A 22617-nucleotide genomic window follows, 5' to 3' on the forward strand; every position below is an offset into this window, starting at 1 on the left:
AAACAAGGAACAGAAAAGAAAGAAATTAGAAATTATAGGCCAATTTCTCTTTTGAATACAGACTACAAGGTTTTTGCATCAATATTGGCTGGAAGATTAAAGAGAGTTCTACTGCAAATAATACACCAAGATCAAACGGGCTTCTTGCCAAAACGACACTTAAAAGATAATGTGAGAGTTATTATTAATATAATAGAATATTTTGAGGCACACTCAGAGAAAAAATTAGGATTAATTTTCGTAGATGCGCATAAAGCATTTGATAGAGTAAATTGGAACTTTATGATTCAACAAATGTACCAGATGAACTTTGGGCCAAAGTTTATAAGGGTTATAGAAAAGATATATACCAAACAAACTGCAAGAATAAAGATAAATGGTGACATAACAAGAATGATAGAAATCCAGCAGGGAACAAGACAAGGATGCCCTCTATCTCCGTTCCAAACATTTTTGACCAACAGCTCCCTTGACCTACTGGTCCATTGGCTGCGAGTAGTAGGAAGTACATACCTTATGTCAAAACTATCTTTGACAGCTGGTCCCGCCCCTTTTTACTGGAAATCCCGCCCCCTAAGGGGGTTCAAGTGACCCCTCAAACAACTCCCCCCACTGCCCCCCACCACTGGGGAGGGTTTTTGGGGCACCCCGACATTTGGTTTGGCGGGAAAAGGAACCCGTCAATAAAAGTGTGGGAAAGGGGTTCATGTGACCACTCAAACAACTCGCCCCGTTCCCCTCGACCGCTAGGGAAGGGTTTTGTAGCACCCCGACATTTGGTTTGGCGGGAAAAGGAGCCCGCCAATAAAGTGTGGGAAAGGGGTTCATGTGACCACTCAAACAACTCGCCCCGTTCCCCTCGACCGCTAGGGAAGGGTTTTGTAGCTCCCCGACATTTGGTTTGGCGGGAAAAGGAACCCACTAATAAAGTGTGGGAAAGGGGTTCATGTGACCACTCAAACAACTTGCCCCATCGTCGCCGACCAATAGGCGCAGGTTTCATAGCTCTCAGACCACCATGTGGAGCCAATGGGAAAAAAGGGGGAGTGGGAACAGGTCCGGACATGTCCTTGTATTTAAGGCACAGGTCCTTTGGGGGGGGGAGGGAGAAACCTGTTCAGCCTTTTGCTGTTGCTGCTGTTTCTGCCATGGCCTCCCCTCTGAAAAGCTCACCCGCTTCGCCTTCTGAGACCGAGACTCCCCAGTTGGAGTGCGAATCCCCTGCCGGGGAGGAGAGTGAAAATCACACTATGGTGGTGGTCAAGATGGAGAGCCCCGAAGAAGAGAAGGAGAACGTGCCGCCTTCTGAGGGGGGGGAGACACCAGTCAGACCCGTGGATTCTCAAAACTACGTTCGCAAACTGCTCAAGATGGAGAGCTGCGATGAATCAGAGACCCCAGACAGGCCCACTGATTCTCAAAGCCTACCGCAGGCACCTATGAAGAAGAAGCAAAAATGTAGGCGTTATGAAGATGAAGAGGATGATGTGTTACCGTTTCCATCTTTGAACCTGGTTTACCAATTTGCAATGGAAGAGCCACCTGTACCTAGAGAAACTGAAGCAGAGGTAAATCACTTGCTTGAGTGCATACGTGAGTGTGTTGCCTGAAATGTAAAATCAAAAAATACTTATTTGTGTTTTTTTGTAGGCTATTCCAAAGAAGGATGTGAACCAAGACGCTTTCAAAACGCTACGGAACATTTTAGGGGTTCTCCCGCTGGACAGACAGAACAAAAATCTGACATCACAGACAAGGCAGAGAATCACAAAGAGTGTGCTGAGAGCAAGTTTGTTCACCATAGTGAAGTATTGTGTATCAAAATTTCTCGAAGTGTCCTGTGACGGATGTCAAACAAAGGCCCCAAACCAGGACGCCCATGTCTGCTTGGACTGGACTCAGGAGTTTATTCGAGACATGCTGCGCAGGGTTATGAAGAAATTGGACATTAGAAGTCTGTTGCACACGTGTATCTGTATTGCATTTTCATTAGGTTGTCTGGAGATGAAGCAGGAATTTCCTGAATACGTTATGTCTTTATTGGATCATGTATATAAATTTGAATCTGAACCCCATAAAATAGCTGCTAATCTGCTTCAGCCGCAAGATCGTGTTTTTCTTTTTTCTGTTGAAAGAGTGGTCAAAGCCAAATCTTTTTGGTTTTATCTGATGTAATATTATTGGAATAATAATGGAGTGGAATGGAATATTAATATATGGATCTTGCATGACTAGGGAAAAAAAGTAGAGAGAGAGAATGCTTATTTTAAAAAAAAATGTGCATGTTTAGGAATAAATTGCAGATCTTGCATGACTAGGGAAAAAAAGTAGAGAGAGAGAATGCTTATTTTAAAAAAAAATGTGCATGTTTAGGAATAAATTGCAGATCTTGCATGACTAGGGAAAAAAAGTAGAGAGAGAGAATGCTTATTTTAAAAAAAAATGTGCATGTTTAGGAATAAATTGCAGATCTTGCATGACTAGGGAAATGATGCTTTCAATGGAATTTTAGAAGTAGAGAGAAGACAAGTGAGAGAGGGGATTGCTTATTGTTCTATGTATGGAAATAAAAAATCAAATTTTTTTACAAGGTCTTGTGTGTTTGTTGCTTACAAGGGGGGGTTTATTTCAATTGAATTTTAGAAGACATGGGCTTGGGGGGCATGGGAGAATAGAACCTGCTCACATAGGGGTTACACTAAAAAAAAAGGACTGAAAATCAGAAGCTGATCAGACACATTTTTATATGGGAAAACAATTTCAGCTATTTTATATTCCATGAGACTGGGAATCAGAATCTGTGTCTGGTTTTTTACACGTGCAAAAACCAGATACAGGTCAATGGGTTAATCCTGAATGATTGCATTCCATTAACTTCGAAATATATCAATTTTTTGACCTGTGTCTGGTTTTTTACACGTGCAAAAACCAGATACAGGTCAATGGGTTAATCCTGAATGATTGCATTCCATTAACTTCGAAATATATCAATTTTTTGACCTGTGTGGTTTTTTACACGTGCAAAAACCAGATACAGGTCAATGGGTTAATCCTGAATGATTGCATTCCAATAACTTGGAAATTTTTTGACATGTGAAACAGAATTTGGGGTCTGTTTTTTACGTGACTTCTTTTAAGATTTATGGTGTGAAAATAAAAACATACTAACTTACCATCATTTTTTGTTTATTGTATGGGCCTGGGAAGAAAAAACTAATTGGAATGTCCAGATGTGAGGGTACAGAGATTTTTCCTATAAAAGGGGACACCTTATTGTGTGTGTCAGTAGATCTTCCAAAAATAGAAGGCTGCACTTCATTTGGTAAGCATATTGCTCTCCTTGCCTTGGAATTTGTATGTGAACCTGATAGAATTAAATATTGCTTCTCTCTATCTATCTGTATGTCTTTTATGTCAGAATCTGTATGTCAGACTGCAAGTGCTCTGGGGCATTCTTGGTCTGAGAAAATCTTACATCTGTATTGCTGGCTGCATAATTTTGTATGAATGTACTATGCCAACCAACATGTCTGTGTGAAACTTGCCTCTGTGTGTGTGTGTGTGTGTGTGTGTGTGTGTGTGTGTGTGTGTGTGTGTGGAGGGGTGGGCGGGTGGGTGGTGTGGGGCTGTCAGCAGGGGCCTCTCTTATTCAATGTGGGCCTGTGGGCCTTTACACTTTACAAGTGGTCAGTGCAAATTGTTTGAAATCTTGATTTTTTGGGAGGGAGGGGGTGGAATGTTTTGAGCATTTTCCAACACTGCAAGGGTCTGTGTGAATCTGATAGAATTAAATATTGCTTCTCTCTATCTATCTGTATGTCTTTTATGTCAGAATCTGTATGTCAGACTGCAAGTGCTCTGGGGCATTCTTGGTCTGAGAAAATCTTACATCTGTATTGCTGGCTGCATAATTTTGTATGAATGTACTATGCCAACCAACATGTCTGTGTGAAACTTGCCTCTGTGTGTGTGTGTGTGTGTGTGTGTGTGTGTGTGTGTGTGTGTGTGTGGAGGGGTGGGCGGGTGGGTGGTGTGGGGCTGTCAGCAGGGGCCTCTCTTATTCAATGTGGGCCTGTGGGCCTTTACACTTTACAAGTGGTCAGTGCAAATTGTTTGAAATCTTGATTTTTTGGGAGGGAGGGGGTGGAATGTTTTGAGCATTTTCCAACACTGCAAGGGTCTGTGTGAATCTGATAGAATTAAATATTGCTTCTCTCTATCTATCTGTATGTCTTTTATGTCAGAATCTGTATGTCAGACTGCAAGTGCTCTGGGGCATTCTTGGTCTGAGAAAATCTTACATCTGTATTGCTGGCTGCATAATTTTGTATGAATGTACTATGCCAACCAACATGTCTGTGTGAAACTTGCCTCTGTGTGTGTGTGTGTGTGTGTGTGTGTGTGTGTGTGTGTGTGTGTGGAGGGGTGGGCAGGTGGGTGGTGTGGGGCTGTCAGCAGGGGCCTCTCTTATTCAATGTGGGCCTGTGTGCCTTTACACTTTACAAGTGGTCAGTGCAAATTGTTTGAAATCTTGATTTTTTGGGAGGGAGGGGGTGGAATGTTTTGAGCATTTTCCAACACTGCAAGGGCCTGTGTGAATCTGTTAGAATTAAATATTGCTTCTCTCTGTCAGAATCTGTATGTCAGACTGCAAGTGCTCTGGGGCATTCTTGGTCTGAGAAAATCTTACATCTGTATTGCTGGCTGCATAATTTTGTATGAATGTACTATGCCAACCAACATGTCTGTGTGAAACTTGCCTCTGTGTGTGTGTGTGTGTGTGTGTGTGTGTGTGTGTGTGTGTGTGTGTGGAGGGGTGGGCGGGTGGGTGGTGTGGGGCTGTCAGCAGGGGCCTCTCTTATTCAATGTGGGCCTGTGGGCCTTTACACTTTACAAGTGGTCAGTGCAAATTGTTTGAAATCTTGATTTTTTGGGAGGGAGGGGGTGGAATGTTTTGAGCATTTTCCAACACTGCAAGGGTCTGTGTGAATCTGATAGAATTAAATATTGCTTCTCTCTATCTATCTGTATGTCTTTTATGTCAGAATCTGTATGTCAGACTGCAAGTGCTCTGGGGCATTCTTGGTCTGAGAAAATCTTACATCTGTATTGCTGGCTGCATAATTTTGTATGAATGTACTATGCCAACCAACATGTCTGTGTGAAACTTGCCTCTGTGTGTGTGTGTGTGTGTGTGTGTGTGTGTGTGTGTGTGTGTGTGTGGAGGGGTGGGCAGGTGGGTGGTGTGGGGCTGTCAGCAGGGGCCTCTCTTATTCAATGTGGGCCTGTGTGCCTTTACACTTTACAAGTGGTCAGTGCAAATTGTTTGAAATCTTGATTTTTGGGAGGGAGGGGGTGGAATGTTTTGAGCATTTTCCAACACTGCAAGGGCCTGTGTGAATCTGTTAGAATTAAATATTGCTTCTCTCTATCAGAATCTGTATGTCAGACTGTTTTTATTCAAGGTTTGTATTTTTCACTCTGTATGTGCTCAGGGGCTAATATTGACAGGAGTTAAAAAATCCTAGCTGTCTCTCTCTCTTTCAGGTGTTGAATTTTGTGTGAGGTGCATGACTTTTGCTTTTTCCCATGGAATTTGACTGCCCCCTTGTGTCAATTTGATGAAGGGTCTGTCTTGAATTTTGGCCATAGGGCAAAAAATGTTGTCTTTTTTTTCCAGGTGTACAGTGCAAAAAAAAAAATTGTTTGATTGGTGGAATGTCAGAGGAAGATGAACCAAATATTTCACAGGAATCTGATGGTGAGAATCATCTTAAATAATAGTATTCTATTATTTTTAAAACTACAAGAAACATTTATATGTCTTCTTCTGTTTCAAATTTAGTGCTGTTTCTGGGGGCACTGCAGGAATCAACTGCTAAACCAGGTATTTGTTCAGTCTCCATTTTTATTTTTTTATTTCCTCTGAATATTGAGCAATTCAAAATGGTTCTTTTTTTTCAGATCCCCCTAGCCAGTCAGGTGACAATTCAGACTGTATGAAAAAGACTTTCATATTTCGAAAAGGTAAAACTGTGCATATTTTTTAATTAAGTTTCTTTTTAAAATAAGTAAAGTGATCCTACTCATTTTTATTTTTTTAAAAAAAACAAAAAACTGTAGGACTTCCTTCAAGTACCAGATTAACCCCCCCACCCAGTTCTGATGGGTTATACTCAGCTTCCAGTTCTGGTATGTGTTACCTCATATTTTATTTAAAAATCATGAAAGTGGATATCCTATATATAATCATAATTATTTTTTCTGTTTTATTTCTTTGTTTTGAAGGAGAATCATCCCCCGCCCTTTTCAAAAGAGGTAAAAATTCTGCTATTGCTCCCCTTTTTTTTATTGCCCATTTATAAATATTTAATATAAAATTAAATTTCTGATCATTTCAGCTAAAGGAATTATTGATTCAGCTCTCACAGCCAGATGTGGTGGTGGTGGTGGTTCGGGCGTTTTTAAAAGAGGTATTTTTTATGATTAATAACAAGGAAAATCTTTTTTTATTATTTATTATTTATTATTTATTATATGCCGATACATTTTTTTTTCCTTTTATCCTTTTAGTTGCTAGAGGGTCACCAAAATCCAGCACAGGGGGAGGTAATCCTAGGCCTTTTTTAGTTGCTAGAGGGTCACCAAAATCCAGCACAGGGGGAGGTAATCCTAGGCCTTTTTTAAAAAAAAAAATTTTGGTTTTTCCACATTCAGGAAATACTGTGTCTGTGCAAAGTCAAGCAGGTGTTAGTGGACCCCAAGGAAAATCTCCATTGAGTCCAAAGCCTGGCACGTCCAAACCACATGCTCTGGACAGTCACAAAAAAAGTAACTACCTGTATAAATTACATAATAGGAATATTTTTGATGGAAAATCCTATGTCACTATTTTCTAGCGCTTTTAAATTTTGGTTTGTCTACATTCAGGAAATCCAAGGCCAATGCCTCCAGCACCTGGTAATGTGGTCCAAAGAAACATTCCCATGTCACCAAGACCTAGTACCTCAACAGCGGGGAATCAGAAAGGTATCAGCTGTTCCATTTCCACCCTATATAAACTAAAAAATAAAATTAATATTGGGTTGGGGTGTGGTAATCTGATGCCTCTTTTTTCCTAGGAATGTCAGATTTTTAAAAGAAAATGATTTTAAAATATAGTTTTTCTACATTCAGGAAATACTGTGCCTGTGCAAAATATTCTTCAAATAAAAGCTGATGGAGGGCCCTCCACTTCTAATGCAGCATCTATTCCCAACCAGAAAGGTAACCACTTGTATAAATTTATCCACTAAATTTGCCAAAAATTATTTCTTTACTCCTTGGGACTGGATGCCTTTAAGAGGGGAAAAAATCCACTGGGGGTTACAAGCCAGGATTTTAGAAGTGGACTATGCAAGGGAGTCTCTTTTTTTACCTAGTGTGAGATACAGGGTGTAGGACTAGGTGGGGGCCTATGGTCTGTTCTTATGATAATAAATTGCCTATTTCAGTTATGTAGTCTCCCCATTCAGTAAAAGAAAATTATGCCTTTTCCTTCTAGGAACTGTCACACCTACAGGGAGACCATCCCTTGACCGGAAACGTCCTCCTGCTGCTGCCTTGTCTGAAAGTGAATCTGAAGATTTTGCTCCGAAGAAAAAACAGAAGAAAACCAGAAACCTTGACCCAGATGAATGTTTTGAATTGGGGGGGTTATTGAATCAGTGTATGAATTCTGTTATTGAGAAGGAGAGAAAACTCTCAGCTCAGCTTAGCTACTGGAACTCAGAGCTAAAAAAGCACTGGTGTTCGTTGTTTCAGGGCAAGGGGCTTGACAAACAGATGCTTGTTTCTTTTCAAGAAAATATTAAAAACTTCCAAATCTATCCTGAGAGTCTGCAGGGGGACCTGAGCCAGACACCACACAGCTCTCCACTTGATGCAGGGGTGAATCAGTTTGGGGCAGGCTTCCCACAGGACTCCTCTGATTCAGAGGATGATGATGATATAGGACTTTCTCCCATCCCCCAGGGGTCACCTGTTCCTGCACCAAATGTTGGTGTTGATATGGTTGAAGACCATTCTGATAGTGGTTATTCCTCCAATCGAACCCGTGTGTCCGATAGCGGTTATTCCACCATGAACACTACAGGGGGGGAGGAGGAGGAGGAGCCTGAACCAAGAGTCTACCTTGAAAGGGAGGGTCGCTGGGAATGGCATGCTCAGAGACTACCTGTCTCCCGATACACTTTTTCCTTCCGTTTTGTAAACCTGGAGCGTTTAAGTAACCCCCTGTTGGTTGAACACGCCATAATCAGTAACATTCAGGACTTATTGGGAGAATTACGTAGCGAAATACATCCTTCGGATTTAGTACAACTGCGTCTTGAAGGAGAAGGGTTAAATAACCCCCTCTTCTCCTTGAGGAGACACATCAATGCTCTGGACGCCGCATCATTTTTTGCTAACATAGGGAATCTCATTCAGAGCAATGCAGAAGTTCATCTCCATGGTCTGCTGCGTCTCATTGTTTCTGTTATCAGAAACAGGGGTGGAAGGGGTCGAAGACTGTTAAGCACTGTCCTTTATAGCAAGATCATAGAAAAGAAAAGACAACACCTTGTTGACCTGAATAATGAGGACAGCAACCTTTGCTTTGGGGGGAGTCTCTTAGCAATCATAAATGGCCAAGGGTATACTGATTTTCATTTATTACAGATGGCAAGACAGCTGTATGCAGCAGTTGGGATTGCCCCTGATAAAAAAATACTACTATCAGACCTGAGGAGATTTGAAAGGTATTTACAAGTGAATATAGGGGTTGTCCTATATGGTGATAAAGGCTGGGAAATTTTCAGATCGGGCCCACTTATACATGATAAGTCCTACTTTCTACTGCTACACGATGAACATTATTATGGTATTCTAAACATGAAAGGATTCTTTGGTTCTAGAAATTACTGCTCCATCTGTGGAACTCCTTATGCTCATACACACACTTGTAGGTTTCGCTGTCGTTTTTGTTTACGGAGGCAGTGTACCAGGGAGGTGGAGGTGCAGTGTGAAAGCTGCAGACTGATATGCCCTTCTCGGACATGTTTAAATATCCATAAAAAGTTAGCAGCCAAAAAAGAGATTGACTGCTTCTCTAAACGGCTGTGTGAAGAATGTGGGGGTTATGTCGCTAAAAGACACAAATGCAAGCCACGAAAGTGCTTGGAGTGTCTCAGTATTCCTTTACCTGGCCATCTCTGTTACATTCCCCCTCTTAGGGAACCTGAACTTTCAGACAAGTATATCTTTTTTGACTTTGAGTGTACTCAGGAGACAGGAATTCACCTTCCCAATTATATATACGCGATGGGGACAAAGGAAGGGAAAACTTGGGAGTTTAAGGGCGAAGGCTGTCTTTCAGACTTCATTTCAACTTTTATCTCCCCAAAGTTCAAAGGATTCACCTTTTTGGCACACAATGCAAAGGGGTATGATAGCTACTTTATCTTAAACCAGCTGGTGAAGGAAAGGATGGATGTGAAACTTATTGTACAGGGAGGTAAACTTATGTGCGTGACGGTTAAAAAATTGAAATTAAAATTTATCGACAGCTTAAACTTCCTCCCCATGAAGCTTGGGAAACTTCCCAAGGCTTTGGGGTTTGAGGGCTGTAAAGGATATTTTCCCCACTTTTTTAACACTGCTGAAAACTGGGATTACCAAGGCCCTCTCCCCCACCCGAAATTTTACGGGTATGATACCATGATGCCTGATGAGAAAAAAGATTTTCTCACGTGGTATGAGGAAAATAAGACCAGCATTTTTAATCTCCAGAAAGAGCTAGCGCATTACTGCCAACAGGATGTAAAAATATTGAGGAAGGCCTGTATGTTGTTCAGGGATGAAATCCTGCAGATGACTAAATCGGAAGGGAGGGACGGGCTGGATCCGTTTCAATACTTAACCATAGCTAGCGTCGCAATGGCCATGTTTAGATACATGTTTTTAGAAAGCAATGCCATTGCTATTCTACCATGGGACAACTACGACTTGATAAAAAAGCGATTTTCCTCTGCGGCTATACAATGGCTGATGTATCTGGAGCATAAAAAATCCATCGAGATCAGACACGCTCTGAAAGGGGGAGAATTTCAAGCAGGAGAATATTATCTGGATGGCTACGCAGTGATTGGGGGCAAACCGATAGCTTTTGAATTTTACGGGTGTTTTTATCACGGCTGTCCCATTTGTTACAAGGATACGGAAATAAACCCCCTCAGGAACACAACCTACCGTATGTTTTATTATGAGACCAAGCGTAGGGAGTATGAGATCAAAGATATGGGATTTGAGATCATTACCATTTGGGAACACGAATGGAGGGCAATGTTAGCCGGCGATGCAGCGCTTAAAGCGTTTCTATCTGAAATAAACCCCCCGCAACCTCTGCAACCTAGAGATGCGCTGTTTGGTGGGAGAACAAATGCCATTACCCTCTATTACAAGCCCAAAGAGGGGGAGGAAATATGTTATTATGACTTCACGAGCCTGTACCCTTATGTAAACAAAACAAAGAAATATCCTTTGGGGCATCCTGAAATTATCACCAAGAACTTTAAGCCCCTGTCTTGCTATTTTGGTGTCGTGAAAATGAAAGTGCTCCCCCCGAGAGGACTCTTTTTCCCTGTATTACCGGTTAGGCTGAGGGGGAAGCTCATGTTCCCTTTGTGCCAGAAATGTGCGGAAACGAGCCAGCAGGAACCCTGCCGTCACTCTGATGAGGAACGCGCCATCATAGGCACATGGTGCACTTTTGAGGTGATGAAAGCCCTGGAAAAGGGGTACAGGGTCTTGGCAATTTCAGAGATATGGGATTTTCCTGGCGAATCTGACGAGTTGTTTTCTGGTTACATTAAAATGCATCTACGTCAGAAACAAGAAGCCACGGGCTATCCCTCGTGGTGCACGGATGAGGCGAAAAAGAAACAATATATCTCTGATTATCGTGAAAAAGAGGGCATTGAATTACGCCCCCAAAAGATCGCGGTGAACCCCGCAAAGCGCCAGATAGCAAAGTTGTTTTTAAATTCTTTGTGGGGAAAATTTGCTCAGCGCTCTAACTTGCTGAACAGCACCATCGTGAGGGACCCTACTCAGCTTCTGGAGTATGCCTTTTCACCTGCCTATGAGATTTCAGGGTTTGAAATTCTTGACGACGAGGCAATCACTGTGTCTTGGAGAAATTCATCAGACAGGTACACACGGTCCGGTAGAACAAATGTACTAATAGGGGCTTTTACAACCGCATACGCGCGATTAGAACTTTACAACTTGCTGGATCAGTTGGGTGACAGGTGCTTGTACCATGACACAGATTCTGTGATCTTTGTACATCGTGAGGGGGACTGGCGTCCCCCCCTAGGAGACTACTTAGGGGATCTGACAAATGAGATTCCCCCAAATGAACGCATCACAGAGTTTGTGTCAGCTGGTCCAAAGACCTACGGCCTGAGACTGTCCTCCGCGAGGTCTTACATGAGAGTGAAGGGCATTACGCTCCACGCTCAGAATTCTGAAAGGGTCCATTTCAATAGTCTGAAACAGATGGTTCTGGACTATGGAACGGGACCTAAAGAAATTGTTCTGCAGCAGAGGGGCATTCTGAGAAATAAAAAGATGTGGCGTATCGAAACAGGCGGTCTGAAAAAGACACTAAGGGTCGTATATGATAAGAGGGTCCTTCTGAAAGACTTCAGAACTCTCCCTTACGGGTATTAAGATGGATGTGCGGTGGAAACACCCTTTTTCGGCCATTTTAGCAGGGCCTAGCAACTGCGGGAAAACGTATTTTATAAAAAACATGTTGGATCACGCGCGTACTGTGCTCTCTGTTGTTCCTGAAAATATTGTATGGTGTTATGCATGCTGGCAGCCTATGTATAAGGAGCTCCTTCAGAAGTACCCCCACATATGTTTTATAGAGGGGCTCCCTGTGACGTTTAATGATGATGAAATACTACCCCCAAATAAAGTGAATCTTGTTATCGTGGATGACCTCATGGCCTCTGCTTCTTCCAGCACTGAGATAGCTGATGTTTTTACCAAGTATGTACATCACCGTAATTTAAGTATATTTTTCATCACCCAGAACATTTTCTTTCAGGGAAAATCCAATCGCACCATTACCTTAAACGCAAAATACATGGTGCTCTTCAAAAACCCCAGGGACAAACTACAGATCGTTACACTGGCACGCCAGATGTACCCTGGAAACGTTCAGTTCTTTCTAGAGAGTTTTCAGGATGCTACCGCAAAACCTTATGGGTATCTGATGGTAGACTTAAACGCTTCCACGCCTGAGTCTTACAGATTGAGGACGGGGCTTTTCCCACCAGACTGGCCGGCCGTCTACACTATGAAAAAAAAGAAACTTGGAGCCCTTTACAAAAGCAAATGAGTTAACCCTTAGGGCGTTCAAATGTAAGTGCGTCCTCCTCACGGCAACATGTCTATCTGCGTGAGAAGAAATCTACCCCTTTTACAGCTGCTTATCAAGGCCCCCCCGCGACAGAGAAAAGCCATTCTGTGCGCGGCTCCTCACGATCTCGTCTCGGCTATCTCAGAAATTGCACTCAACACTTTAAAAGGTAACATTCCCTTATCTGGCAGTCAGATTTCTCAACTGAGAAAAAACCGCTCACTCATCAGAAAACTGAGTAATAAACGGCTATCATTAAGAAAAAAGAAGCAGCTGGTAAATCAATCTGGAGGGTTTCTAGCTCCTTTGTTAAGCATAGCTCTCCCCCTAGTCGCAGAGCTTTTACGTAACCGTTGATGGAACACGCTGAAAAAATGTTCCTTGTACCTAGCCACCAGTTAGAGCAACTGAAAAATCCTTCCTCAGGAGAAGAAAACATAAGAACTACAGCCCTCAGTTCCTTAGATGCTGACATGCGAAATGTTTTACAGAGAAGGGACTTAACGGAATATGAAAAGGCAAAACAATATTCCGCTCTGCTTCAAAAATATCTAACTCATGTGAAACAGGGGGAATCTGAAAAAGGACATCTGACCTTGTCGTTACCAGCAGCAATGGCTGCAGATCCGGCTGAGACAACAACCAAAACACATGTCTCTCCAGCTCCAGACAGGGTATATCATGAAGTCTTGGACAGTTTATCTGTCAGATATAAAAACCCTGCGAAGATAGTACTAAACAAAATGCTGCAAAACAAGTCTGTTTCTTCGTGGAATGAAAAGGGGGCTTTTGTTTACAAAGGGGAAACTATCCCTGGCTCCAACATGCTGGACTTGGTGAAAGGAATCACACAAATCCACGCACTGCCAGCTGTGCGCACCCCTAAGGGATGGGATGTCTTTCTGAAGGCAATGGCTGAACTAAATATCCCATCCACGGTTGTCGGCAACCCGGGAAACAGGACCTCTTTGGACCACTTGAAAAACCCCAGCCCCATGACGGAAATAAAACATACCCCCAAGTCTTCCAGAAGATCTTCTAAAAAGCAGAGACAATCTAGTTCTGTACCATGGCTGACCTTATAAAAAAATAAAAGCACTTTTTTAAAAAAAATACGCTGCTTCGACTTTTTTTTTCTTTTAAACCCCCCCCTCAGAGAGGGGTATCTTTTTTATTGAAAACCATGCCCATGAAATTTACTACATGACACACAAGCTTGGGACTGATAAAAAAACCGGGGGGCTAGTCGCGACATGTTCTGCTTCTTTTTTACAAATAGCAGTACCATGCGGTCGTTCCTTAGCAAATCATCGGAATAGAGTTCTTGAATCTGGTTGAAAGTTAGCCCCTTACACCGCTGACGCAGAAAAAACACACAGTGGTAACCACAGGTTGCAGAGTCCGGGTATTGTACTTGCTTTGCTTGATATGTCGTTACAGGGGCACATGTTCTTAAAAAATCCATGATTGCCTCGGGGAATCGGGGATGGTCTGGCGGATGTCCGTAGGAGTCAAAAAACTCTACCCGGTTTTCTTCTGACAGGTACAAAGCTAACCAGTGCTCTCCCGGTCGATCATGAGGGTCCGTGTTGACCACCAGCCCTGCAGGTCTCTGTAGCTGGTTCGCTTTAGGAAGCCGGTCACAAGGAAACACTCCCTTGAATACCTTACGGGTGGCTGGGTCAGTGGACAGCAGCCGCGTTAACTGTAGAGTGTCCATGTCACATATAATCAAACAGAACATTCCTCTGGTTATTTATTTCAATTATGTTGTCAAAAACCCCGTAGACGATCATGTTAACGGTCTGTGGGAGGGGCCTGGCAAACCGAACTTCTGCCCTAAGGTTCCCCGTGTTGATCAAGGAATAGTGCTCGCCGCATTCCTGGTCAGGGGACAGGTCGAAGGCAAAGAGCGTGTACCCCCTCGCATAGTCTTCTCTGTTGACTATCAGCCCCTTGTCTTTCATGTGCTTACCAGAGGCGTGTACCAGGCTCATGTACTCCCTCACACAGCTTCCTTCTTGAAAGTCTGGCTGAAACGGCTTTGCTGGGATTTGGTACCCCGACAGGTAAATAGCAAAAAAATTGATGTCATAATGCTTAAAGTTAAACGGGTTTTTGCTGAAGGTTCCGCTGAAAGCATCGTTGTCCACCAGGCCAATCACGACCATCTTTGGCAATTGTCCCAGAAACAGGTTCTCCTGGTTACTAACGCGACTCCCCACCGGGAGACTAAACACTTTCATACTGACACGGTCCACGGGGTACTTGGCGGTGGCTGTAAGCAAAGCTTCAGCATGCCCCAGCCGTACCCCCGGGGCAACTCTCACCTTCTTTACAAACAGTGACGCCGTCAAAAGCTTCAGCCGGTATTTGACATTTGCGTCATCAGTCATCATACAGAATCTGTCTTTGCTCCGTGTGAGTTTAATTTTCACATCCACCCCGTTTAACAACAGTTTTTCTTGAAAAAAGAGGTCCGCATGGAGATGACCCATGAGTTCTATTTTTCTGCTTTCAGCAGTCAGTCCAGCTCTTTTAATAAACCCTTGGTTTTGCCCATCCATGTCCGCTGAGTCGTGTTCACCAGGTGTGTCTTTGTAAAACATTCCTGCAGAGAACTGACTGGAAAGTGCATCTTCGCTGTAGTTTAGCACAGACTCGATGAAAGCCCTATAGGGATAGCAGTTGTTGCTTTGACTAATGAGTCTGTCTCCCAGGGTTACGTCCAGCTGACTAAAAATGGAAGCGATAGGGTAGTTCACCAACGCCACTTCTGCCTGTCGATCAATGTTACCCCCATCTTCTTTTACAATTTTACACCTCAAGTAAAGTAGAGTGTTGTTTAAATCCAAATAATCCTCCCCATTTCCCGCGATGAAAAACTCCAATGATGAAGACTCCGTCACAGCCGTCAACGGAGGCACCTCCACATAAACGCTTCCTTCAATGCTGGTCTGCGTAGGGGGTATTTGAAACAGGTCTAGTTCGGATTTTGTACACTCTTCTGAGCATCCGTGAATAAAAGCCATGGCTGTTTTTTTTAAAATATGTCTCTAGAGAGGACTCTCTTTCTGCACCTCGGCTTCCGAGCTTTTCTCTTCTGTGTAGTCCTTCGACTTTTAGCCCTTCTTTTAAAGGGACGGGGTGGTCCTGTCAGCAGCGTTCGTGATGCTTTTCGTTTAACCGCTTTCCTTCTTTTCACGTACATCAGACCTGACCCCTTCTGTGGTATAACTTTATTCAATACGGCCTGAGAAACGTTTCCAACCACGTCCCGGGTAATATTGCGGGCAGCTAATTTAATGTGCGGTTTAATAATCTCTAACCCCCTCCTCAAAAGGGGAACCGCCTTTCGAAAAAGACTTCGGAATATGCCTCCGACCCCCGCTCCATACATAACAGGCGCTCCATGAAATCCTTGAAGTCCGTGCCCAGCCTGCACTCTGTAGTAGTTGGTAAAAAGGGCTGGGTCCCCATAGCGTTTTAGAAGGACCATGTTTTTTTTAAAATATCCTGTTTTTCCTGGGACGGAAGTGTAGCTTCACAACCACTTTGCCGAAACGAAATGACACGTTTTTGTTCTGGTCTGTCTTTATCTCCACGGTGATGCTGTCTATATGGTCTCTGCATACGCCGACATAGTGCGGTCTATCATAAGTCACCGTAACTCGTTCTCCGTTCTCACCGCGAATAGGAACACATCGCAACAAAGGCACATAAAAGTCCCCCACGACCTGGTGTTCTATAATGTCTGTGTAAACATACAGGGTGCTAAACCCCCCTGTAATATCCGCAGTGAAGGTTGATTTTCTGGTGGTTAAACTCGTGTCCAGCCCTAATATATGAGACAGTTCCGCTTCTGCTTCAATTTTGTGAAGCGACGGGGCAATAAGATAGACCTTCCTATCCACAGAATCATAGGTCAGAGATGTATCAGGTGGTGGATTTATATGACTCTTTATTACCTTGTTCATATTATCCAGTATGTCAGGTACTGAAGCGTAATATCCCCTCCGTAGAGTGAATAGCCAATCTGTCCTGCCATCGTCAATTTGAAACTTTCTATCGTCTGTGAGTGTGTCCCAGGTGTGAGGGTATTGTATCTCTGCTAACCCCACTTCCCACTCCCCCGGCAGATCCAAGGAGCGCGCCAGCCGGATCGTGAAGGCAGCACTGGTGTTCTGATCAAATATTTTATTGCATGCGTTGCTAGGAAGGGTGATGTAAAAATCGTTTTCCGCCATTTTCCCCCTTCTCTACTTAGCTGTACACAGTTCAGAGTCTGCGACCCAACTATTAAATTTGTCAGGCCACCCTAACCATTTCACCAAGTGTTGCTTTTTCTTACCCCTTCCCCTTGTAGCTAGAACTTTTTCAACCCTGTAAATCCTATCCTCTCTGGCCCTCACTCTCTGTAATTCTTCAGGATAGAAAGTCCCCGCAATGCTCTCCCCCTCGTAATCTTTTAAGCTGTACACAGGTCTTCTCCCCTTGCTGCTGGCTTGGTTGACTATGAAAATTTCAGTGGTAAAGCTTTGTTCATAACCTTTTTCAAATACCCCCTTGAGCTTTGAGATCCTCACATGATCTCCTTTTCTGAACACAGAAACCTCTTTTCCCCCTCTAACCCAGTCTCCGTACACTGTTTTCCAGACAGCCCCTGCATTGGAGTGGCTCACATCCACAGGTCGAACCCTGATCGTTCTATGCACTGTGTGGTTATAACTGCTTATAAGTTGCGGTAGCACTTCCTTGTATCTAAAAGTGTTGTTAGCTGTGAAAAATCTCCACATTCTCGATTTTAGCGTTTTATTAAAACGTTCCACGATCGCAGCTTTGACCTCATTCCCTGTAACAAAGTGATGTACGCCGTGTTTTTTTAATAGTTCTCTCACAGTACGGTTTAGAAATTCTTTACCAGAATCAGTCTGCAATTTGCGAGGTATTCTCCCCTGCTTAAAGATGTGTTGAAAAGCGGTTGCCACCTGCCTGCCTGATTTGTCTTTCAAGCTTCTGGCCCATGCGTATTTGGAAAGTATATCCACCACTGTTAAAATGTACTTGTGTCCCGCGTTGTACTTAGAAAACTGTTGCATATCCACTAAATCAGCCTGCCACTGCGCATCCATTCCTGAAACAACCGTTTTGTTTCTCTTAAATCGTACTCGGTGCTGTTTGTGCAGTGTGTAAGCATCTTGCTCTGCAAGCCAGTCCTGAACATGTTTTTGAGTCAGAGATTTACTTTGCTTTTTGGCCTCTCGAAAGAGCGTGTTTACCCCTCCAAAGCTCCCGACTGCCCCAGGTGTATAATATATATTTTTTAAAATTTCCTCATGCTTTTCCATGGCTCCAGTTAGCACAAAAACGCGCACAATCAGATAACGTAATTCTGTTTTATTTTCTTCTTCACAGTTATTTTCATTCCTCCTCCGGGTTTTTAGGGAGGCACGAACAGCCTAACGGCTCACTGAGAGTCATGCGCCCAAAATCCTCTTCAATTTCCTAGACAAGACAAACAAAATCATGTCTCACACATTTTTTTCCCCCCCCTCAGTGATCAAGGTGTCTAGTTATATTTCAGACCCCCCCCCCCCGTAAAATTTTACATACAGACATGCACGGACACCATTGCGGTGTCTTCTTCGGGACTTTCCAGATATCTTCACTGGTATCCCCATCAGCCGACCAATCTAGTGGCGCAACATCTAGTTCCCGCATCTGATTTTTTTTAAAAAAAGAAAAATGCAAAATATTACCACTCCACCCCATGTACCCGATATCGAAAACCCCTCCCCCCAAAAAACAGCACTTTTTATTTTTTTTTTTTGCTTACCGTGGACTGTGTCCAATAGGGTGCTGAATCCACTTCACTTTCCTGGCTGTCAGGCAGAGAACTACCCCTGTATAAAACCCCCTCTGGAGGTCCAATACAGGGCTCTGGTTCTTCACTCTCCAAGGGGGCCTTTCCAATTAAATCATCCATGTGTGTACCCCATTCAAGTGAATTACTACGCGGATCCACAGCATTATAAAAATTGATAGTTGTACCCAAGCACTGCCCGTCTATAGTCTCCATTTTTATTTTTTTATTTTTTTTACACTCGGGCCAGGGCCTTAAATACAGGGGCATGCCAGGGCATGCCCAGACATGTTCCTGAAACCCTATTCCTATTGGTTCATTCCACCCTCCTCCCCCTCAAAAAACATACATTGTGGGTCTTCCATTTTATTTTATTTTTTAAAAATCATACAAAGGTTTTCTTGCATCTCCTTCACTTGTCATGAACACTTAGACAGCAGTGCCCTCTTGCAAGAAACTTTTGATACTTTTTTTTAGAAACCACAATATAAACATAGTCAAGGTAAGTGTAATCCTCCCCATTCACCAATGTATTAAGCCAAGACAACGGGTCAGGAAAGATATTCATGCTAGCAAACAGGCTTAAAATATAATCAACGGTTGTGGCAGTAAGATGCAAAAACCGAAAACTGTAAGCTATATTAATCACAGTGTTCAGAATTTCCTTCAGGTAGATTCTTTGACACACAACTTCAAAGAATCCTATTCTATCAAAATTACTCCATTGTCTGCAACGGTGGGCTTCCTCTTTCTTGGATTTAATTTTACATCCTATGCAGCAGTCAAGTAAATACCCCTTATAGCAATGCTTAAGAATCACATACAATGCGGCTCTGATCAATGATTTCATAGCGCCTGAGCGGCAATTAGGGGTGAAATGCTCCACCCGGGTCTTCTGAAGGCCTAAAATTTCACGGAAACTTGTACAGTCATTTTCTTCTTGATTTCGTGGATCCTTCCAGGTATTTGGAGATCCGGGACATTCTTTCTCCTTTTTTTAAAAAAAAACAAAAAAACAATCTTAATTTCTAGTCCATTAATACAGATGCAATGACGATCAACCATAAATATAAAAATGTTACCTGCGCAATCTTAATTGCTGCAGCCTTAGGATACTCGGACACCGAGTGGTAAAACACAAACCCGCAGTCACAGCCAATTGGTGGAAAACGCACAGTCTCTTCATCCCAAGCCAACTTAAAAAGAAGCTCCATAGGTATCGGCCTACGAAATTCACCATTGACATCGATTTCACAGCAGCGGCTTTTCTTCCTCGGAGGAGAATCCATCAATCGCTCAGAGCCGGAAGCCCGGTAGGGAAGATTCTCAAACACTGATCTAGCCGCTCTAGTGTTAGGCGATTCAGGGATGTCCAGGGTCTCCCAGGGCGGCACGTTCTCCTTCTCTTCTTCGGGGCTCTCCATCTTGACCACCACCATAGTGTGATTTTCACTCTCCTCCCCGGCAGGGGATTCGCACTCCAACTGGGGAGTCTCGGTCTCAGAAGGCGAAGCGGGTGAGCTTTTCAGAGGGGAGGCCATGGCAGAAACAGCAGCAACAGCAAAAGGCTGAACAGGTTTCTCCCTCCCCCCCCCAAAGGACCTGTGCCTTAAATACAAGGACATGTCCGGACCTGTTCCCACTCCCCCTTTTTTCCCATTGGCTCCACATGGTGGTCTGAGAGCTATGAAACCTGCGCCTATTGGTCGGCGACGATGGGGCAAGTTGTTTGAGTGGTCACATGAACCCCTTTCCCACACTTTATTAGTGGGTTCCTTTTCCCGCCAAACCAAATGTCGGGGAGCTACAAAACCCTTCCCTAGCGGTCGAGGGGAACGGGGCGAGTTGTTTGAGTGGTCACATGAACCCCTTTCCCACACTTTATTGGCGGGCTCCTTTTCCCGCCAAACCAAATGTCGGGGTGCTACAAAACCCTTCCCTAGCGGTCGAGGGGAACGGGGCGAGTTGTTTGAGTGGTCACATGAACCCCTTTCCCACACTTTTATTGACGGGTTCCTTTTCCCGCCAAACCAAATGTCGGGGTGCCCCAAAAACCCTCCCCAGTGGTGGGGGGCAGTGGGGGGAGTTGTTTGAGGGGTCACTTGAACCCCCTTAGGGGGCGGGATTTCCAGTAAAAAGGGGCGGGACCAGCTGTCAAAGATAGTTTTGACATAAGGTATGTACTTCCTACTACTGCTGCGGTTTCTTACTAGGGCTGCATTTCTATACATTGTTATAGGGTGGCAGGTTTTTTGCAAAGATTCCGTGGCTCCCCTGACTGGTTTCTGTGGATTCAGTTTGGGAACCATTGCATTATGGGATATGTAATAGATTTTCTCTTTTAGGTGACTTTCACGTTACAAATCATTCTTGGTGGCGTAGCAACAGGGGGTGGGAGGTATAATCCGTCCTGGGTATCAGGGAAAGGGCACAAAGGGGATGCCAGTGTTGCTCTTGCCCCAGCCACACTAGCCTGGCAAGAGAGCCAATGGGAGAGGGTGGCAGAAGTGGCTGCAGAGGAGAGCACCCAGAGGGCCAGAGCAGCCTGGCTTCGTGTGTCCCAGCTATGAGCTGAATAGGAGAAGGCAGGCTCTGGGATGTGAGGGCCGTTGTCCTTGACCAAGGAGTGAGCCGCTCATGTGGGAGGTCCTGTCTGCAGCTTAAACTGCACTTGAGCACATCTCTGTGCAATTCTTGTCAATCTGCAATCTTGTATTCACCCATTCCATACAAGGCAGACATGATCTGTGTGTCGTGTGCACAGATAGTGGAACTGAGAAAATGAGCCCAAATACAGCCATTCACATAGAGAGATGTCAAGCTGGGTTATGGCATCCCATACATGTATGAGTGGGGATTGGTTTTGAAGTGTAGAATTGGTGTGGGTAATCAGCTGGTATTTCTGTTCTAGAGGAATTGAAAGTGGGAGGGGAGAGAGGATGGAAAGAAAGAGTAAAAGACAAGAGGGTGAGGCCTTGCTTCATTCTCTTCCTCTTCTCTACTTGGAATGAGAAACTGCATAAACATAGAGAACAAAGGAGGCACAAACAATGGGAAGAGGGAAGTGGAAGGAGGGAGTTCCAGCACCCTGACCCCCAAACAAGACCCATAGGATCCATCTAAGAGTCAAATGGATCAGTGGATGCATTCCAGAGGAAAACCGAGTTGCTGACATTTTCTTAAAGGATTTTAGAAATGTGTTTTGAATCTGGGCAGCCTCTTGAATTCAACTCTCATTCTCTGCTGTCCACCCAGGAGGGATCTGCCCCTGGTTGGTTGGCAACCTTCAGTCTCGAAAGACTATGGTATAAGCCTACAGCACCAGATATTCCATCCAAGTACTAACCAGGCCTGACCCTGCTTAGCTTCCAAGATCAGGCATGTGCAAGCTGATACTAAATAGATGTTAATGAATTTTATTAAAGGGAAGGTAGCCTTTCCCCCCTCCCCATCTCCCCAGCACTGGAGGATTTTCCCTAAAGGGATGTGTTGCGGCTTCTCTGGAATTTAATGATTTCACACACATGACTTGGAAACAACATTTAGGAAATTTCTGTCCAATGTTGCATATATGCAACAGGGATCAAAAGTGTACACCTGTGGACTGGGCAGAAATGGGTTAAGCTGCAAGTCTACACACTAACTCACTGGGACTTCTGAATGAGCAAACCTACACACAATCTGGCTGCAAGGAGTGCAGTCGCTTGTGTGAATCCTTTTGTTTAAAGTAGATCCACCAAACTGCAGAGAAATCTCAGCAGATTGAGCCAGTTTTAGTCCTTTGTTTATCGAAGAGTTTGATGTGGATCACGAACCAATTTCAGGTGGGCATGTAGCACCTAGCTCCATTGCAAATAAAGAGCACCTAGCACCAGAGCACCTAGCACCTATTGCAAATACAGAGCAGAAACTACGGTGTACAGAGCTGCTGGGCAGGCAGGCTCCCAGTGGGAGACACATGACAGTGCTTTGCCCTGCATAGGGAGGAAGATGGGACACTGGAAGGGGAGGGTGACTGTGTGGTTGGAGAAGGATCCAAGTCTGTGTTCTGCTTGACTTCTGAGCTGGAATCTGAATTCCGAGCTATGCAAAATAAGAGCACTAGTGTGCTTCATAATGGGACCTTTGGCTTATCATGCAGTACTAAGTCTACTTGAATGCAGGGTTCATATACATGCTTAAGACTAGAGTGAGTCCTGTTGACCTTACAGGAACTTCTAAGAAAAAATGGATAGCAGGAAATCTTAAAAGTGTGCATTGATAGACATTTGGAAGGGGATGCAAAGCTCTTCAGTACTAG

General features: G+C 43.8%; 3 protein-coding genes across 3 annotated transcripts; 2 read left to right on the forward strand and 1 right to left on the reverse strand.

Moving 5' to 3' along the window:
* The first annotated feature begins 475 nt into the window (after positions 1-475).
* On the forward strand, positions 476-2579 carry LOC136649371 (uncharacterized). The gene is made up of 2 exons (XM_066625950.1): positions 476-1568; positions 1651-2579. Exons 1-2 carry the CDS (start codon positions 1065-1067, stop codon positions 2173-2175), a joined length of 1029 nt encoding a protein of 342 aa, XP_066482047.1. The 5' UTR covers positions 476-1064; the 3' UTR covers positions 2176-2579.
* A 162-nt stretch (positions 2580-2741) lies between these two features.
* LOC136648342 (uncharacterized) lies at positions 2742-9881 on the forward strand. The gene is made up of 12 exons (XM_066624453.1): positions 2742-3322; positions 5681-5761; positions 5846-5887; positions 5965-6027; positions 6124-6192; positions 6289-6318; positions 6408-6473; positions 6718-6831; positions 6931-7029; positions 7177-7266; positions 7544-8626; positions 9811-9881. Exons 1-12 carry the CDS (start codon positions 3223-3225, stop codon positions 9879-9881), a joined length of 1908 nt encoding a protein of 635 aa, XP_066480550.1. The 5' UTR covers positions 2742-3222.
* A 2435-nt stretch (positions 9882-12316) lies between these two features.
* Positions 12317-15486, reverse strand: LOC136648343 (uncharacterized protein F54H12.2-like). The gene is made up of 2 exons (XM_066624454.1): positions 14516-15486; positions 12317-12389 (listed from the first exon to the last, which is right to left on the reverse strand). The coding sequence occupies exons 1-2, from the start codon at positions 15484-15486 to the stop codon at positions 12317-12319; spliced, it is 1044 nt and encodes a 347-aa protein (XP_066480551.1).
* Positions 15487-22617: the final 7131 nt, after the last annotated feature.

The sequence above is a fragment of the Tiliqua scincoides genome, chromosome 4, assembly GCF_035046505.1.
Source record: "Tiliqua scincoides isolate rTilSci1 chromosome 4, rTilSci1.hap2, whole genome shotgun sequence".
NCBI lineage: Eukaryota > Metazoa > Chordata > Lepidosauria > Squamata > Scincidae > Tiliqua > Tiliqua scincoides.

Bases quoted from the DNA above. Each gene is read 5' to 3' on its own strand.
- LOC136648342 (XM_066624453.1), top strand. From the start codon at position 3,223: ATGTCCAGATGTGAGGGTACAGAGATTTTTCCTATAAAAGGGGACACC. The intron at 3,323-5,680 runs GTAAGCATATTG...TTTTTTTTCCAG, and splicing joins AGAAGGCTGCACTTCATTTG to GTGTACAGTGCAAAAAAAAA. The intron at 6,832-6,930 runs GTAACTACCTGT...GTCTACATTCAG, and splicing joins TCTGGACAGTCACAAAAAAA to GAAATCCAAGGCCAATGCCT.
- LOC136648343 (XM_066624454.1), bottom strand. From the start codon at position 15,486: ATGGCTTTTATTCACGGATGCTCAGAAGAGTGTACAAAATCCGAACTA. The intron at 12,390-14,515 runs GTACCAAATCCC...TTTTTTTCATAG, and splicing joins TTTGCTATTTACCTGTCGGG to TGTAGACGGCCGGCCAGTCT.
- LOC136649371 (XM_066625950.1), top strand. From the start codon at position 1,065: ATGTCCTTGTATTTAAGGCACAGGTCCTTTGGGGGGGGGAGGGAGAAA. The intron at 1,569-1,650 runs GTAAATCACTTG...GTTTTTTTGTAG, and splicing joins CTAGAGAAACTGAAGCAGAG to GCTATTCCAAAGAAGGATGT.